Here is a 19715-nt window from a genome sequence, read left to right as displayed (position 1 = left end):
AAATGGAGCTGTGGTTCAAGTGGTAGTATGCTAGTCTTGAGTAAAAAAAGCTAAGGGTCAGTGCCCAGGCTCTGAGTCCAAGCCCCAGGATTGGCACATAAAAAAAAAAAAAAGAATAAATTAAAGAATGACAATCAAAGTTTGAAGTGCTATCAGGTAAGCAATTCTTAAAGTATATTTTGAGCTGCTTTAATAGAAAAAAGGAGACTATTTGACATACCAATTATTAACATGTAAATACAGAATTCTGAAGTACTTAGAAAGTTTCAGGAAGGCAAGCATTCATATCATACTATTAATAACAATAGATCACCTAGCAATATCAACATCTGTGGTTACTATCAGTCAGTTCAGTATTTTTTTTTTTTTTTGCCAGTCCTGGGCTTGAGCTCAGGGCCTGAGCACTGTCCCTGGGTTTTCTCAAGGCTAGAGCTCTACCACTTGAGCCTTAGCACCACTTCTGGCTTTTTTCTATGTATGTGGTACCGAGGAATTGAACCTGGGTCTTTGTGCATGCTAGGCAGGCACTTTAACCACTAGGCCAAACTCCCGGCCCTCAGTTCAGTTTTTGTTAACTGCCTATGACTCTGATTCAGATATGAATAAATGGGGCCAGACTACCAACTACGCAACTATTTCCACTCTTCGCCAGTGTAAAACGTGCTCCTGTGATTTACAGCACCAGTTTTATAAAGTGCTTTTATAAAGTGCTTCATAAAGGCCATTATGTTATTAGTTAGTTACACTGACCACACAACACAGCAGTACTTAAATTCCTTTTGACTACAGTACACAGAGCACTATACCTACCTATGGGCATACTGTGAGCATGAATGAAATCAGATAGACTGCATTAACTAAATGTGCTAGGATGAGGACTGTATAAAGTGAGAAGAGAATTCTGTGGACGATTCTTGCCATGAAGTATGGTGCCACTGTCTTTCACACTAAACCATAAAATCAGCTGATCCCAGATTAGAGCAGAGTCAGGACTTCAGAAGGTCAACTTAGGTAAGAATATTTTGTACATTCACAGGTATAAACCCTCCATGTCTATAAATCCATGTTCTGCACAAGGTTCTGCTTCCTCACAGAAGCTCGGAAGTGCTACTTTCTGTTTTGGACTAGCTGGCAGCTTGGGTCTGAGGGAATGCTGTGTTTGTGTTCTATATCATCATACCTAAACACTCAAGGTTCAGCTGGATTGCAGCTCCTAATTGGAGACTGAGAACACTTTTTTTCCCTTCTGGTTTTATAATAAAGAAGAGGCATATATTAAAGTAAAAATTTCAACTTTTAGATGTAAAAAGCAATATTTAGAATCAACATTTGGCAGATAGTGTCAGCCTTTAATGTCTCACAAGCTCAAGGAGCAGTTATTTTGCTTAAGTGCCAGAGGACCTCCAGCCAGTGGGAAAGATTTGTACTTTGTAACCTTATATGTAAAGAGGAAATAAAAAATTGTTAGGGAAGGTAATGTAGTTGTGTTTGCATAGTATATGGGGGGGGGGATAGCCTAAATGTAATCAAAAGAAAAGAATAACCCACACAATTTAAGATACAGATCTCTTAGCTTTTCATTGACTATTTCTGATTTCATTACTTTTTTTCCTTGACAGCTTTACCATTGCTAGAGGAATTCAAAATGTATAGACAATCTCGATCTATTTTGGGACAAATTCTGATAAATCGTTAAGCATAAAAATAAAATTTCTATCCCAGGTGGCTTCACAACCAATCCCATGCTAACCAACCTTCGTGTTGGGGCTGGTCTACAGTGCAGTGTCAACGTCACAGGTTAGGCAGTTGGGTCCATGAGATGACTGAGTGCCATGAAGGCACTGGACTGTATTCCGTGTCAGCCCAGAAAATGCAGAGACCAGGGCAACCAGGGTCCCTCAGGAAAACAGAGAACCCACACTCCTACCTTCCTCCTTCCTTCTCTTGGCTTCTTCCTCGTTCCTCTCTTTGGCTCTCAATGCTTCATCAGCTTTGGCTGTAAGAACAACAATGGAATAGCTGCTTTTATTTTGTGACCAGATTGTGAATGAAAATAAAGGAAAAGGAAACAGATATGCATTGTTGCTTTGTGTGAAGTAGTCAAAAGAAAGAGACCTGGCAGCTGAAAGTGCGGAACAGTTAGGACAGATAGTCAATGTATTGACATAGAATTTCTGAAACCTACTTCTGTGCAAAAAAAGAAAATGAAGTTAGGTGAGAGTGAGCAGCAGATATGAATGGGGGCGAGCCACATATGAAGTCTAAGCTCCCAGTCACTACGGGAACCCATCAGATGAGGCTAGCAACGCGTCATTCATGTTATGACAGCGTTCAGTAAAAAGACTTTTTCTCTCTAGAAACCTCTTCTCTTATTACTTAATTATCTACTAGTTGCTCAACTGCAGGGGTTTTCAAACACTTCACACAGATGTTAAAGAAGATTAAAAATATACAGCACAGTAACAAGGGACTATCAATATACTCTGTAAATTAATTAAATTTCTGTTCTAGCACATCATTTATTCCAAAGCATTAACGTCTCAAAGGAGCGATTCTCCTTTATCGCAGTCTCACAGCCTGATGAGCAAACTAAGTAAAAATAAGCCTCTAATGGCATTAGAGCTGATGAAATATTAAGTTAAAAAAGTATTGCCTTGTCAAAAGAAAAAGAATCAAGACTGTGCCAGCCTTAGACTTTCGATGGGCCTTTATCATGATTGCAGCAATGCAAACTGTGGTTTTAAGAGATGAGCATACGTTTCGGTTTCTGGCTGCATATGTTTTCCTATGAAAGGTCAACACATCCCCCGAAGTGGAAAAATTGGTCTGCAAAAGGAATGTAAGGAAAATTCCTGTCTTGTACAAAACTACTTTTCTTCCACGTTAGGCTTTCTTCACTACTGATACTGATAATTTCCTTCAAGTATACAACTTACATAATGGTGTTATGAAGTGCTAGCTACAATTACACAGACATCTGTTTCCATTTATAAGCTTACTTAGCCTGCATTTAAAGTCATGAAATATTAAAACTTTTATGCCACTTGGTATCACTGCAAAAAAATCTATTAAATTAGATAATAAAAACAAACCACTAGTAACTCTAAAGACATTTACTTCATTTACACTTTATTCTCCCTGGTACAAGGACAAGGATAATAGAAATTCCATTTAAATTCAATTTTGGTTATATGTGTAATTGTAGATATACCCCTTGAGTCATGTAAAATGCCCGGCTTATGTTTCTTTCAAATGATCCCGCTCAGATTCCCATTCTACTCCTTACAACCATCTTCAATATGTATTAGCAGAGCTCATTAGACCGAAATTTAATAATGCAAACATCAGGTGGACTTCAAGAACCTCCATTAACAACGTAAGATGGATTGCTTATATATAACTCTTGGGCCAACTGGGCACAATTTAAATTCAATAAACTAGCCTGCCTAAATCTGATTTATCTATTTCACTATGAGGGTTTGTCCTTTCTTACTGATTTGTTGCTATACACGGACAATTCATTGGAATATTTTTTTTAACTGCAAATGGCTCTGATGCTATGGTTTAATATTTTATGCTATTCAGCTTCTTCCTGTCAGTCAAAATCAGAAGTATAAATGTAAATACATGTGCATACACATACACAAAAATCCTTTGAATTATGCTGAAATAATAGACAATCTTAAATGCACACACGTGGAATATTTTATCAATAATCAATACGGCCTCCCACAAGGAGTCTGGATGCCTTCACAAGAAAAGAACATCTACTTAAAGTAAATCATTAGGTTGAACTTCTCCTTAATTATTAAGAGAATTTGAAAGAAGCATTTTTTTTCCTTCTGTTTTATAATACTATGATTTAAATCTGAATAGGGGCAGAACCTGCAGCCATTCACACAAAGCTCGTTACCCTGGAAATCTTTGTGTTGTCTGAAAGAGGGCAATCCTATCTCACAGATGAAAATACTGAATACTAAGGGAGTCCTAGCAATGGGGGCCCCATTCTCATGACTCACCATCTTGTTTGGAATTCACTGAAGCCATGTATGATACACCAAGTTACTTCCCTCTTGTAGTAACCTTGCACACAACTTCAAACCCCTTATTCTCCCCATAAGCTAAGTCCCCTCCAGGCTTGGCTCCCTGCACTGGCCAGCCAGGGTGCTAGGGCTGGAATGACTCCACCGCAAACAACGTGGGCATTTCATGTGACTGTGCAGTTTGAAGGGCTTGCTGGGGCAGGATGCGCTCTGGTCAGTGGTGTGATCTGTTCATGGACTGACACACTATGGGGACCTGGGGAGTGGCCTGTACAACAGCTGTCATTGCTGTCTCTTGTTTGCAACGCACTTGTCACACGGATACCCTGTACAGATTCTGGATTCTATAGTCTCCTCCAGCACGAGCCCTTCCCCAGGGTGGCCATCCACCAGGGCCTGCAGGCTCCAGAGCAAGCACTGTTTAAGTTCCATGGTGTGCCACTCAATTGAAGAACCAGAAGATCAAGTATTTCAGCCCCATGCTTAGAAACATCTTTCATGTCTCTAAGTTCTTGTATGTCATGTTGTTAATGGTACACAGGACTTTTGTCTTCTATTTTTGCTGAAGAGTCTATACACGAATGTGGCTCTGAATGAGAGTTCCGCACACAGGCCTTGTGGGTTGTGTGTTGCCTCTTTTCGACAGAGGTAATCAGCCAAAGTAGAAGCAGATTATTTCTTCTTAGGGTTTTGTTTCTTTCCAAGAGTTACATTAAACTAGTTTTAATTTAAATCCAGGAGAATGTACAAGCGTTAGCCCAGGACTGCCAGGATCTCTTTCTAGGTATTAATACCGGCAATCATAATTATTGTCTGCAGAAATTTAAAAAAAAAAACACTACTCATGTCAAACTCATTTTAAATTTCCACATGCTCATAGCCAGTGTTTCTCTATGTTTAAAGACTATAGAACTCTACCCATATCAGCTCTCGCCAATAAAAGCAAAGGAAATACAAAACCATTGTAGTTTGATGCTGGAGAAGTGTCAATTCAGTGAAATAAAAACTGGAAACAAAAAAACTGATGTGGTAGTTGTTCTACTTTTTGAAAGTAGCATTGTGGAAGCAGAAATTTTAGTATAGTATAACAAGTTCTGCTGTAATATTGCTCACATTTAATCACCTGAGATTATTTTATATCAAATTCTTTTATATGCTCTTAATATGAAAGCTTCCTCTTTACAATTTGACCCATTCTCATACTTCTGAATTTTTTCTTAAGTTTTATAACCCTAAGTGGGCTTTAAACATTACCCACTTACAAGGATTTGTTCCTTTTCTTTGTCCTTCCTAATCTCCCTCCTTCCTACTCTTGCTCTCTCTCTGCTCTAGGAGAAATTTCTAAATTGTATGTTAGGAATTGTTCATCAAGCAATCCACTGGATCGCTGAGTATGTGCACAGGCCTTCTGCTGGAATCACAGCATTCCAGTGGCCAGGAAGGAATTGGACTCAGGACAAGCTAAGGTACAATACCCGAATACCAATACCCGACAGGATTGTTTCCCTAAACAGAGGGTGTAAAACTTGTAGCCTTCTGCCATCCACGTACTTTTTCCTGACCAGCTTTCCTATTCTATATAATGAATAACCTATTTAGGCACGGTAATATAGGAAGCATTTACTAAAATCTAAACACTAAAGTTTAAAAAGTAAAACAGCAAAGAGTCCAATAATAATAACACGGGTACTATTATCACGCAATTAGATTCTTAAATAAAAGCAACATTAAATTTATCACAGAATAGGGGCTATAAAAAATCAAAGTAACTTCCTCACTCGGTGTCCTGGCCCACCCAAAGAAAGATGTTATGCAGCTCAGAAAGACTCTGGGCTGAGCTGTGCAAACTGCCTCTGAAGGAAGTGCAGCCTACACTCTGATAAGAGATTCATAATTCTTCTCAGTAACTCCATACACCCTATCACTCAAAAGGTTTAAGATGTACTTACAGGTAAGTTGTCCTTTAAAAACTGACAAATCAAAAGAACAGAAATGGCAAGTAATTATGTATGTCAGAAGTTAAGGGATGTAATAATTTTACACATGAAGAAGTTATTTTTTTCTTTTAATTTTTACTTTATTCTTTCATGAAAAGAGGTGAGGTGATTCTTTAAAAATGGAATTAGGTAAACATGTTATTTGCATAATATATTCCATAGTTGCACATACTCTAAGAAAACACAGCTTCAGACAGGCCTGCACTTGTGAGGCCCTGTGCTGAGCAGTTTCAGGCCCTGGCTGTGGAATCCTCAGAAGGTCTCAGGCTGAGGGTTTGAATGGCTCATGAAGCACGGAGTGAAGCACTATCACACATCGTCTCCTTGCACTTTCACGATCACTGTAACTTTGTAAAAACTGTACAGAAACAAACCTAACACTGATTTCTAAATAAAGGGTATTTTAAGAGGAAACAATTGGAACAAAACTGCTGTGTTACCGATGAATTAATATTTTAAAGCTGATTTTTTTGCAAGAACATGCCATGCGGGTTGTTTATGGGAAGGTGAGCCTGCTGGTGGTCTTGACTGGAGTGCCTCATCACTGGAGTCTGGGGCCCCTGGATGACCCCTTCTGTGGTGTGCTCCTTTCCACACCAAGCTTGCTAATAGTGCCGCATCCCGGAAGTCTCCAGTTTCCCCAAAGGAGTGCTATGCCATGCCACGTCCTGATTTAATCCTATTAAGAGTATGCTTTAAGTGTACTTTTTATATACAATTTTCCCACAGAGGAGTTGTAACACAAATCTGGAATGTCTCTTTTGAGAGAAAGAAGAGTAGGAGTAAATTCAAAATGCATAATGCAAGCTTTGCTGGGTGACAAACTAGCATACTGGGCTGTGACCTGGCTTACGAGATAGTTCAGTATTTCTGCTCCTGTAGGTCTGTGAAAACTAACACTTGATGAAATTGTTGCACTTATTCTCCAGGGTGACTGGAAACAGGACCAACAAATAACCTTTTTCTTTTTATTAATGAATACCCATGTTCTATTCTCTCACATGATGGATGAATTAAGCCACAGCGGAGGTGACTTCAACTGCTTACATTCAAATCAACTGAATTTAGTCCCAACTAGAAACAATTAGAGCTAAAGTTATGATCTTGGAAATAATTAAGCTAGGATTATCATAAATTCAAGAATTTATTAAATTATTATTATGAAGTCAAAAGAATATATCCAGGAATATTTTTACTAGCAAATCGATGTACTTTGTTAATAAAACACAATATATGGAAATGTGCAGGCTTTTAATATCCTTTAAATTGCTCTGATGATGGAAAGTTGTTTAGATCTGCATGCTTTATAGACAAAAACAAACCAATCAGAAGACATTCATGTAGCATTCAGGAGATAGAGCATTCTTTCAGTTTCTCTTGAATTTCAATTCTATGTGACAGAGTTTAAACCAGTAAAATACTTTCCACAGTATTGTAATATAAAAGCAGAATCAAAGAAAACAATAAAGGGAAGATTTTAGAGGTAGCTATTTTATCAGCAGTGATAGTGAGGATATGCCTTCCAAAACTGATGTATGGCCCATCCCTCAGGATTTGAAAAGACACTATTTGTAATTCCCAAGTCTCAGTGTTGATCATGATCAGCGTTTTACAATACCTGTCTGTTCTGTGTCCTTCAGCTTGAACACGGGCAGCAGCTTAGCCTGTATAAGCATCTCAGGGGAAACAACCTCAGGGAAGTGGAGATCTAGCTCTATCTCAAGTATCTACTCTTAGGGGTTGGACAAGGGTCTCCCTATGTTCCCTTGACTTCTGAGTTCCAGTGACCCTCCTGCCACAGCGTCCCTCGTAGCTGGAGGTACACATGTGCCAGAAGGCCCAGCTTCAACTGCATTTTTTATTGAGAAATGAAAGATTTTAAATCCATTTTATCCAAATGTACCTTTTGTTGGCAAAATCATGAGTTATTCCAAATGTATAAGCCATTTGGTGTTTATGTATCTAATTTAGTTTATAGTGTTAAAAGACGTAATTCATATGAGACTTTTTGGCATGTTTAGATATTAGCTTTTTGGATCGTGTAACTTTGGCATTTTTTCTTTTATAGTAGGGGGATTACATTGAGGATGTTAAGCAGGATATATAAATGATCTAGCACTGAGCTACAACCTCCAGTCCCTATTTTGTTCATGTTGAGTTGATAGCTGAAAAGAGCAGATATTCTCAAAAGCTTCAATTCTGCATCCTATATGTGTTATTAGTAGAAACCTGTGAATTTTCAGTTATCTAAGTACATCGCCCTCATCATGGTAGTCTGTTCTTATAGCTGCATCAATATTTGTTTCACATACATTAAGTCTATGTTAGCAGAAGCACACAAGTTCTAATTACTCTACTATGTTGCTGAATTCTGATTTTCTGCATTTTAAACTAGCTTTCAGGTGATGATGATGTCCAGAAACAATGAAAATAGCAGAGTGGAAGATATAGATTTATTACAAGGTAAAGAGAGCAGATGCTGAATGAAGTAATACTTTGGGTCTCAACATCTTGTTCACGATACACTGCCATTGTGACATACCCAGCGTTGGCATTCTTGCTTCAGTCACTTCTCACTGGATGTTCTGAGACGAGCATGCCCCAGTGTTTGCTTCTCCTGTACCTGTTTCTGCTGGATCACTTCCAGAAGTACAAGTACCTGACATGTAGGTTATTTTTACTAAAGCACACACGCTAAGTTCTAATGTGAACATAAGTAATAAAGCCAAGCACCATGATCCACCAGTGGAAGGGCCTGTGAGACGTCCTAGGGGAGGGTGTGATGAAGTGGAGTGGGTGTGGTGAAGCACGTCTGCAATCGTAGCACTGTGCAGGCGAGGCAGGAGCTCACAGCTTTGCCGCCAGCAAGGACTGCATGGTGACTCACAGGTGGCCTGGCCTACCCAGCCAACAACAACAAATTCTTGTGTCAACTCAGCACTTGTTCTATTACATTATGAGGACTACTATGTAGCCAATATATATCAATTATGTTTCTGATCAAAATTAGACTAAAGCATTTCAAAATTATTTTAGTAGATTCTGTCTCTTCAGTTCAGAACTTTAGCCCTGGCATTAATATATTGCCAAGCAATATGCTTAAACTGACTCAATGAATATTGCTTAGAAGTAAACATACACTTAGTAAGCCAGATTTTGCCAAGGGATCTGCAGATCTGATAGGATTCTAGGTGTGAGTCTGGCATGTACCTAATTCTTAAATGATACATTTGATGAGTATTTCCCTCACTCTGCACAGAATTAGTTATGCTTGTAGTATCTCAATGTTATGGCTTCTCATTTTATGTATTGCATTTTCTGCTTAATATATTTTTCCTTCTTTGTCTCCACATTCTCAAAATCTGGCCCAACATCAATGACTATATAATAGTAAATTAACCTATATCAAATCTGTGTGCTTGTATATGAGAGGACACAGAGTGCACCAAATCCTTTTTACCTTATGACTTAATTAAAAAAACAACAGGGGTGGGGGGAGAGTAAAAGGTACCAAGACATGTGAAAGGGTATCAATGTATGTGAATTAATGAACCTTCTATATGGCAAATATCATGTAACACTTACATGATATTACAATAAAAAAATGAAAAAAGAAAAAAAAACAGACTTATAGGACATACAGATAGAAATGTGTGTAAGCACACAAACACTCTCACAAGGGTTTCTAGCTCCTGGATCTACTTGATTACAAGGACAAATTTAGCTCCGTTTTTCACAACTGCGTTGCGCCTTTCTGGCCCCATTCTCTAACACTCCTGCGAGATGTCCTGTAGCCCGCTCGATGTCCTCTGGGCTCTTACTCAACATTTGTCTCCATCGAGTGTGTCAACTAAGCGTGTGCGTGAGATCACTTGGGCACAAAGCTGCATCAGACATGATTTCTAAGCTCCTCAATAAATGCTTTTTAAAGTAAACTAAAATTTAACATACAAAGCAACCACTCTGAGAAATGGTAATGCATTAAAGATTTAATCCTATTGATGCAAGTTAAATATTTAACAACAGTTATGACAGACAAGGATGTTCTGAGAGTTAATGTCAGAAAATTATATTAATTACATACTTCATTCTACCTATGCAAACATTAATATTTCAGTATGGCCTAACTACTCAAAACTTCAAATTTTTGGACATTAGTCCTCTCTCTCTCTCTCTCTCTCTCTCTCTCTCTCTCTCTCTCTCTCTCACACACACACACACACACACACACACACATACACACATATGTACACATGTACTTACATCTGAAACACTCTAAGAGTCTTTACCTTACCAAAAGATTCATTTAAGATATATGGTTCAATGCTTAAACTTAGAAATATACATGCTTTCAAAGTTTTCCTTTCTATCACATATTTAAGAGCAGTAAGTCATGAATTTTCACAGTAATAAAATGTCAAAGCAAATAAAAACCTCCAGAACGACAGTTCCAAATAGCAGAGCCCCTATGCTCTTTCATACATAACAGAGTCACATGAAGAAAAATTTTCTCTTATTTGGATGAATTATGTTCCTTGATTTTTTTTTTCTTTTGAGATAGGGTCTCTTGTGTTGCTTAGGCTGGCCTCAAAGTCTTAGGCTCAGGTAATCCTCTTGCCTCAGACTCTCAACTAGCTGGGATCACAGGCACCTACCTGGCTTCCCTGACTTCTCTTTCTTGGGTACTTACTGTAGCAGCACAAGATGACACTGACAGCAGTATTTTTGTTTTACTTTGGGCCAACATTTTGAAAGCATGACTCTAAAATTTAACAACAGTATTAGAAATTAAGTCCTAAGTGGTAAGCAGATGGGCGCTGACACAGAATTGAAAACAACAGAACCATGTAAGAATGCTCACTTGAAGTACAAGAGCACAAATTTTAAACATAGGTACTCAACAGACTTATTTAAAACTACAAACTAGTGGATTTCACATTTCTACAGCAATACCATTTTCACTGACACACACACATATATATATGTATATGTATATATGTATATATACATATACATATATACATATACACATCTGTACTACTAGGCTATTCTCCTGGACTCTCACTGAAGTACATTTGTGTGAAACAAATTATTTTTTAATTTGTACCTATTATAAGAGTATTTTATCATAAACACTTTAGAAAATAGTTAAAAATTAGTAAAAACCATAATCTTCTGCAGTCTTCGGTCTGGTCTCACAAAGTCACACTTAACTCTTTAAAATGTTTGTCAAAAACATATTATCATTTTGCAAATTCTGATACAGAGTGAAAAACCATAAACTTAAAATTCCAATCATGTATCTTTGTTTGTTTAAGAAAAGTCTTCTGGAATTTAAGGGAGCAGAATTTAGTTTTACTGTTATTTCAGTATAAAAAGTTAATAATCAGGGCTTGGAGTGTGGCCTAATGGTAGAGTGCCTGCCTAGCATGCAGGAAGCCCTGGGTCCGATTCCTCAGTACCACACACACAGAAAAAGCCAGAAGTGGTGCTGTGGCTCAAGTGGTAGAGTGCTAGCCTTAAGGGAGCCCAAGGACAGTGCCCAGGCCCTGAGGTCAATCCCCAGAACTGGCAAAAAAAGTTAATAACCCAAAACTCGATGAGTACATCAACATTAGTGGTCTCAGATCTTTGGATTTTTCTTTTCAGATCTCTCAGGAGCAAAAAAAAAAAAAAAAAAAAAAAAAAGGGAGATGTACAGCCTGCTGTCATCCAGAGGCGAAGGTGCATGGCCCGGAAGTTCCGCTAGGTGGCGCCACAAGAACAACTTATCTCCTGCAGCCGGCTGAGCAAGGCCATGGTTCCCACAGAGCCCTAGACCACGCATGCGCCATGCTGGAGGACGCGGTGCAACACCGATTTGTTTAGCACAAAATGGACTTCAGAGCCATAGACGACTTGGTTTCTTCCCCATGGCCACTCTGGACCCTTCGTCGTCTGCCAGGTTCTCGGGAGACACTGTGGAGATGATGAAGAAATACAGTGGGCAGTACTTTCCCGAAACCTAAAATCGAAACCCACCGTCTCTCGTGGAAGTAAATTTCCATAGTTGTGAGAGGAAAACTTAAACCAGATTCCAGTTTGGAAGTCCTGGCGCGGAAGTTTGGAAACCGAGGGGCGTGCGCGCGGCGTGGGGCGTGAGGCGAGGCGCAGAGCCTTGGCCGCAGCTCAGCCACGAGTTCCACTCACCTCACGGCCTGGGCCTCGGGTTTCTCTCCAGGAATAAAGCGAGAACGCACATTCGCGTGCATTCCCCCCTCCGTCCCAGTCCACCCAGGATGAGAAACAGGAAATGGAGAATACAATTAACCACCTAGCAAAAACTAGGCCTGGATGCAGCTATTCTTTCTGGATGTTGGGGGTGATTAAAAACGTATTTTGGGGTACTGAATTTGGTTTTAGATAGATTTCAATTTCCAACTTCGATGCTTCAATCCGCGTTTTGGGATACAGAGCCCTTGGCACTGGGTTCCAATGCTGCAGGGGCGCATGCGGGGCCCACGTGGGGCCGCGGGGCGCATACAGGACCACGGGTCACAATCAGGGCCATGGGCACGTACAGGGTACAGGCAGGGTCGCGGGTCACACTCAGGGCTGCGGGGAGGGGGGGGGCGCATGCAGGGCCGCGGTCACACTCAGAGCTGTGGGGCCACATCCAGGGCCATAGGGCACAGGCAGGGCCACGGGTCACACCCAGGGCTGCAGGTCCTGGTGGCCTTTGGTCAAAGTCAGCCCCATCAGTTCAACCGGGAGAGCAACCAAGCCTGAGCACCTGTCTGTTCCTGGGGTGCCGACTCTGGGGATCTTGGGAAATCATTAACATGACTTATTGTCTCTACTTCCATAATTTTCTACAACTGTATAGTTTCTGGCTGAAATCAATTCATTCAATACTATGAATACACATGGCTAAGAATGAAGAGAGTATTTCACCTCAAGGAAAAATACCTATATTTCCTATGTTAATCAAGCCTACTCACCTGAGACCTATTCAATCTTATCTAAACATATCATTATGGTGTTGTATGGTTCTTGACTAATCAGTTTTAATACTGAATCAAACCACTATTGATTTTTGAATGATTTTCCTTCAATGCTTCTAATGTAGAGGATATATATAATAAAAAGCATACAATTTCAGAGCTCGTTAAATTGTGAAGAATCATATGAACATGATTACTGAGATTAAGTTTTTTGTTTTTAATTTCAAAATATGTTGTAATTAACTACCATGTGTATATACATATGTGTATATGTAGTCTCTCCTACATACACACATAATACACATATTCTCTCTAGAAAATGTAATACATACATATATGTGTACATGAGTGTGTATACATTTTTCCACCCCCTACTGTACATAGACAGATTTCTAGGAGAATGTTTTTATTTGACCTACAGATTAGGTCTGCATTAAGGCTACAAGTGATGTAAAGATATCTCCTGGCACTATAAAACCTGGGATATATAATTATTTTATACTTTATGGATAGCAAAAACATATCCAGAAGCAGTATGTAAGGAAACTGTGTTAATCAGACTCTTCACAAGGATCCTCAGCTCTTCAAAACTGAGGTAGCTGATCTCAATTCAGAACGAGTTAAATATTAAACAAACTTCTCCCGGGAAGCAACACAGCCGGCTTTCCTGAGTGTTACAGTGCAGATTAGCATTCAGTGGTGGACTGGACGGGAAGGAAGAACACACGGAGGAGGACAGCGGCTGCTGGGAAGCGAAGGTAAGAATTGACAGGGAAATGTAGTCCCGGCAATCAGGGCAAAACTCCCCAAAGACACCCTATGTCCTGGTTACTGCCTACTGTATTAAGACTGCCTTTCTCATCACTTAATGCTTATTTTCATCACTTTGCTTAAAATATTGATAATCAATTAGGGCTACGTCTGTTTTGCCACAGAATCTGTGTCACAGTCTATCAGACTGTCAGGGCCAATTCAATCCTCATTCAAAGTTAATTTTTTCTTCATAAATCTGCCTTTGGAGGAGTCATTAGGCGCCGAACATAGCCGGAGGTGCAATCACCTATTCTCTTTCATTAGTGGCAGGCAGAGAAGGTGAGGGAGATTATTAGAACTTTGGAATGATCACAAAGCAGCGTGCTGCCTGTCAGATCCCCCCAACATTTAATTCATCTAGCCAACTCACCAGCACTCCTTGCCAACAGTTTTAAATGGACATTATTCATGAACATCTGTGACACGCTGAATATTCTGAACTGGGAACGATGAAAAGGCAAGGCCCCTTTTGACTCGAAAATTAATTCTATGGTCAAAACAATTAAGTATATAACAAACATGTTTGTGATGTTATTCTTGGTCATCTAAGATGCATTTCAGAAGCAAAACAGTTTGCTGAAGTCAATACATGAACAGATAAAGAAAATCAAGACATGCAACCAATATTCTCAGAACTAAGCTATTTTTGTGTACAAAGCCTATCTCATCCACAACAGAGGGGGCCAGGGTTTCCCCCAAATGATGTATTTCAAATTCACAATCATATTTAAGTATTTATTTAATGTGAATATCTTCTTTTAGTAACATTCTACAAAATAAAATGTCTAGAAAGATTTAGTATGGGGCAGATTATATAGGAAATAAATCTATTTTGTTCATAGCCACTGTGTAAGTGTGTGAATGTGCCTATGTACGTTTGCCCCTCATCAGGTTACACATGTAGAACAGACAATGGCTGAGTTAGAAGAAATATATATTGTGGGGAAGTTGACAGAAAAACTTGCTGTGGTCAAAGAACCTGAGAACATAACCAAGTAAAAAGAAAACTTTTTAAACAACCCATTTTACTCATTTTTCCATTATAAGAAAGGCTTGGTTATCTACAATGATTAGTGTCTACCCCACCCCGTCCTTTATTCTGTGCACTCGATTATGTTTAGCTGCTAATAATAAACTAACGAGGTCCCTGGCTAGGCATTGTTTTTCGTGATGCACCTGTAAGTTATTTAAACATGTACCAATAATACCTAACTGATGACACCAATGCTATTATCAAAGCTGCTGTGCTCCCAGCATTAAGAATATTATTAGAAGTTACCCTTAGGAAATGTCATTCAGCACTCTTTACAACTGTTCGATACAATGAAGTGCTGAAAGTGTCCTGTGGTCAAACATATCTGGAAAATAATTAGCTGGATGAAATTAAATGAATGCGTACTTCAGAAACCATCAGAATCACAAAATATGCTAATATTAGCTCTGTCTGTCTGCAAGGGAGATACGTTTGGTGGTTTCCCAACTCATTAGACTTCAGGTCCATTTGAAGACATCCCAGACTCTCCACAACTTTCCCAGGTTACATACATGTGTGTAACAGTCAAGCTAGCAATTCGTCTGTTTACAGTGGATGTGCGTTACCTCTTACGTATTTACAAGTTTCTACTGAGTGCAGTATACAAGGCAGTGTGGAAGATCATGTGGTCACAATAGAGCACAAGAACTAGTCTCACTTTGCTCATATTATAATACAGAAAGAATTTATTTATTTGTAGTTTTCCTTTCCTTTGTGAGCTCTTAGAGAATATGGAATCTATTTTATTTGTTTCTCTATTTCCCCAACACCTAGCAACTGGTCAACAGAGGTTCAAGAACTGAACATGTTAAACTTAGGTGGAGGTTTTCTTCCCCGAAACGGATCTATGGACTTCATTCAGGCCTGAACACAGAATCCCCTTCTTTCTTTAAGTTGTACCTACTGAAACCAGTAATACATATTCATTACGCAGTACAGTATCACAGAGAAACTGAAAATTCCAAGGAAGCTCTGGCTGCTGGCAAGGCAGTTGGTCTGATGGGAGGGGCTGCCCTCATCACTGTGTGGGAAAGTGACATGGAATGCTACAAATGTCTGCAGAGTCACATGGTGAGTAACTCCGCTGCTACCACTGCCATGGCCGTGCCCATTACCTGCTGCCACACAGGACACAAACTCTCCTGGGAGTCTGAATTTCCCTAGAATGGCCTGAACACAGGGAACAGACTACCTAAGCTCTCTGCTATAGCTAGGATGGCAGACAACTGGAGGCAGCCTCTGGAAACGAGACTTCCAAGGCAACCTTACCTACCACAGCCACAGACCAAGAAACTGCCAATATGCTGACCGGTCAGTGTGCACACAGCCAGTCACAGCCGCCAGAGCAGTGGAAGAAAAATACCCCAAGCAGTGACTGCAAAGCACCAGGAAGAGCCTCCACGCCTCATCTGCTTTCCCATTTATGTGGGGAAAATCGTCCAGGTGAAAACATTGCACTGGCAGGACTCAGCTCCTAGCTAGAATCTTACAGGCAAAGGATTAGGCAAAGTTTCTGACTTTTAGCCTTCTCTGGAAGGCAGATGAAAAAAAGAGCAGAATAACTATGCTGTGCTAATTTCACAATCCACTACAACAATCCTGTTTATTGACCACTCAGTGTTCGTCAAGCATCTCTGTAAATGTTTCACACGTGTTAGTGCTCACAGTGAGCACAGGGGAGGGAAGATGTGACACTGTTCATGCTGAGTTCTTAGGAGCTCTGGCAGAATGCACACCACACATGCTCCTGCTCCTAGACCAGTCTCTGCTCTTCACTTGCTTTCTGCTTCCTAAGAATAATTCCTATAATTAAGGATGCAGATGAAATTAGTTTATTTTGTACTCAGCTTTCCTCTGTATGACCACTGGAATGCGGCACAATGCAGAGGCACTTCCAAGAAGTCTGTGGGCTCCAGAGAAGGGAAGTAGTGGGTTGCAGGCGAGGGAGGCTTTCCACGGGAGTGCTGTGGTGGAGGGGGACGGGGGATCCCTTTTCTAGATGGAAATATAACATACCAAATGAGAGCTGATGTTAAATGCGCCTCAGCAGTATAGCTCAAGAACCAAACAGTTCATTTTCTTTTATATAATAATTTAAGAATAAACCAAAGAAATGAATTTACAACGAAAAAGTATGTATGGAGATATTCATTGAACATAACTTTAATAGAAAAAGTAATATAAATATTCAACAGTAGGCAAGTGACTAATGGTATACTTTCTGGACAAATATTATGTAGTAAATAAAATTATGCTAATTAAAATTACATAACAAATTGGGAAAACGATTCTGATAGAAAAGTAGATGCAGAAAAGCAGAATAAAAATAAATCTATGTGATAGAAACATCTGAGTAAGGAAAATGCAAGAAATGCAATCAGCTCCTGTGTATTAAATTTCCATATGTATTTTTTTCCTCCTTGAATTACCTACTTTATGTTACTGATCTGAGTGAGTGATCTTGGTCAAGTCAAGTTAACTTCATTCTTACATTCTTTACATTTTAGGGGAATACTGATGCTTCTAGACAACCTTTAATATCATTTTGTGACATGCTTTATACACGAAAAGAGAAAAATCACCGCTTCAAAAACAACAGGGCATCGTATTGGAAGCCTGAAATGCTGCAATATAGGAACACATTATTTAGGGAGAAAATAGCATCTTCACAATACTAGTCTTGCCATCTAGTAATATAGTTGTTTCATTAACTTACAGTCATTTGTAAATCCTAGTGGAGTCTGATAACTGCTTTCTTCCAGGTTGCTGTCCCGAGCCAGTGTGGCCTGTCAGGGCAGCCCTAGAGAGGAGCTTCCTTCACCGATTGCCATTTCTGGGATGCTACTTTGCTCGGAGGGGTGCACTGTCCCGTAGCCACCTGTCCCACATAGCCCAGGAGCACTGCAATACTTAAGAGCCACAACGGTCCAGAGAGAGTGTGCAGGCCTAAGTCTTGCAATGCAGACCACCTGTGTCAGTGAAGAATTCCTCATGTGCTCACTTTCCCTTGGTTCAGGGACAACCCCAGGGGCACGGAATCATCTGAGCAGGTGAAGGCTGCCTCGACAAGTCCCCCTTTAAACACAATGCTTTTGAGGAGGTTACACAGCACTGCCTCCCTTCTCTGGCCTATTCACTTTTTATGAGCCCAACTTTCTGTAAGCATTTACTATACATAAGCAGTTTTTATATATGTAGGTCCTTATATTTGTCAGTACCATTAATATTATAAATGTGACAAATGAGGAGGCCATGTTACAGCCAGTGGTGGTGCACATGTACAAGGCCCTGGGCATTCTTTAGAAATGTATACAAACTTCTAGAAATAACACAAATAATATAAATATACAAAATGTGATTCCTTATATAATAATCACACCCATATGTATACGTGCATGCTTGTGTGTGTGTGTGTGTGTGTGTGTGTGTGTGTGTAGTCCAACACGGTTTCTGTGAAGATGGCAGTAGGTGCAATGACATATCGGTGGTATTGGATTTTACTGTAGTTTTGTTATTTTGAAAGGGGGTCTTGCAAAACTGTTCATTCCTTAGTTAATTCCCATAACTCAACTAACCGCTCCAGTTACTCCACTCTGCCAAGGTCATTGGGCTGTTCTGTGTTTATTTTCTAAACGTAGAATAAATGTTTTTATCTCAAACATGCTATCACAGAGCTCTATTGGATTACTTTGGTTGAAACTTTTTATCAGGATAACCTAAATCTACATAGGGTTTCATTGTGACAACTTAAAATTCTGACAACCCAGTTAGTCTTCACTGGAAGTGTGGGTATGCATATGGACAAGGGTGCACATGTGCATGTGGATAAGTGTATGTGCATGTGTGTGGATGTAGGAGTGGGTGAGCACCTCCTTTGTGGTTGAATAGGTCTTCAAGATTGAGCACCTGGAGTTAATGGCCCCTAAACTACCTCTGTGCTTAGCTTATTTTCCTATGATTGTGTTATTTTTCTTGCAGATTTGTGAGATTTCTTTTGTTAGACATGCACATGACAACCATCTTCTCCCAGAGTAGGGCCAGTCCCTTGGCTTTGGCTCTTGGCCTTCCATGACAGGAGTTTATAGAATACTTCTAAGTTGATGTTTTTAAATGCTTTGGTCTTACTTTAAAGAAATCCTATCTGTCTCTCAATCACAAATCTATTTTCCTTCATCTCATTCTAAATGTTTTAACATTTACATCTAATCTTTCTGAAAGTCTTCTATGCAAAATTATTTTCAATATAACTACATTTTAAAATATCCATTTCTCTCTCAAAGTAGTAAGTCCTGATATATTCATGGGGCCTTTATTACTTTTAGGTTCTAGTAGTTTCTGCTGGTGACATAATTTTACTTGTTATAATTTTTACGTAGACTCTTGCTATTTGGATAAGTCCTCACTACCCTCTTTTGTCCTGTAAGTTGCCTTAATTATTCTTGGTCAATTATTCTTCAATATGATTTGTTTTGATTAGAATTTTCAAATTATTTATTGACAAATGGCAACTTCTCCAGAGTTAGATTATACACTTGAAATAAAACCATTTTCTTTTTTTTGGGGGGGGGGGTCACGGGGCTTGAACTCTGGGCCTGGGCACTGTCCCTGAGCTCTTCAGCTCAAGACTAATGCCCTGCCCCAGGAACCACAGTCCCACTTCCCATTTTCTAGTGATTCACTGGAGTCTCAGGTTCTTTAGTGCCTAGGCTGGCTTTGAACCATGATCCTCAGATGTCAGCCTCCTGAGTAGCTAGGATTACAGGCGTGAGCACCACCCTTGGCTTAAAACCATCTTCTAAAGGCCAAATATACATACACCAAAACAACAAATAGACAAGCCTAAAAC

The 19715-nt window shown here is 39.6% G+C and overlaps 1 protein-coding gene across 1 annotated transcript in view; it reads right to left on the bottom strand.

Annotated features, from left to right (window-relative positions):
* Positions 1-19715, bottom strand: part of Rsrc1 (arginine and serine rich coiled-coil 1) — a 249324-nt gene that overhangs the window by 36242 nt on the left and 193367 nt on the right. The window contains exon 9 of the mRNA XM_090328487.1: positions 1928-1996. Coding sequence (XP_090184613.1) covers positions 1928-1996 — 69 coding nt within the window. The remainder of the gene's footprint in view (positions 1-1927; positions 1997-19715) is intronic.

Source organism: Megascapheus bottae, chromosome 1 (genome assembly GCF_031878675.1).
Source record: "Megascapheus bottae isolate mThoBot1 chromosome 1, mThoBot2.hap1, whole genome shotgun sequence".
In the NCBI taxonomy this organism is placed as follows: domain Eukaryota; kingdom Metazoa; phylum Chordata; class Mammalia; order Rodentia; family Geomyidae; genus Megascapheus; species Megascapheus bottae.
The sequence above is the reverse complement of the archived record's forward strand: the minus strand, read 5'-3'. Positions and strand labels throughout refer to the sequence as shown.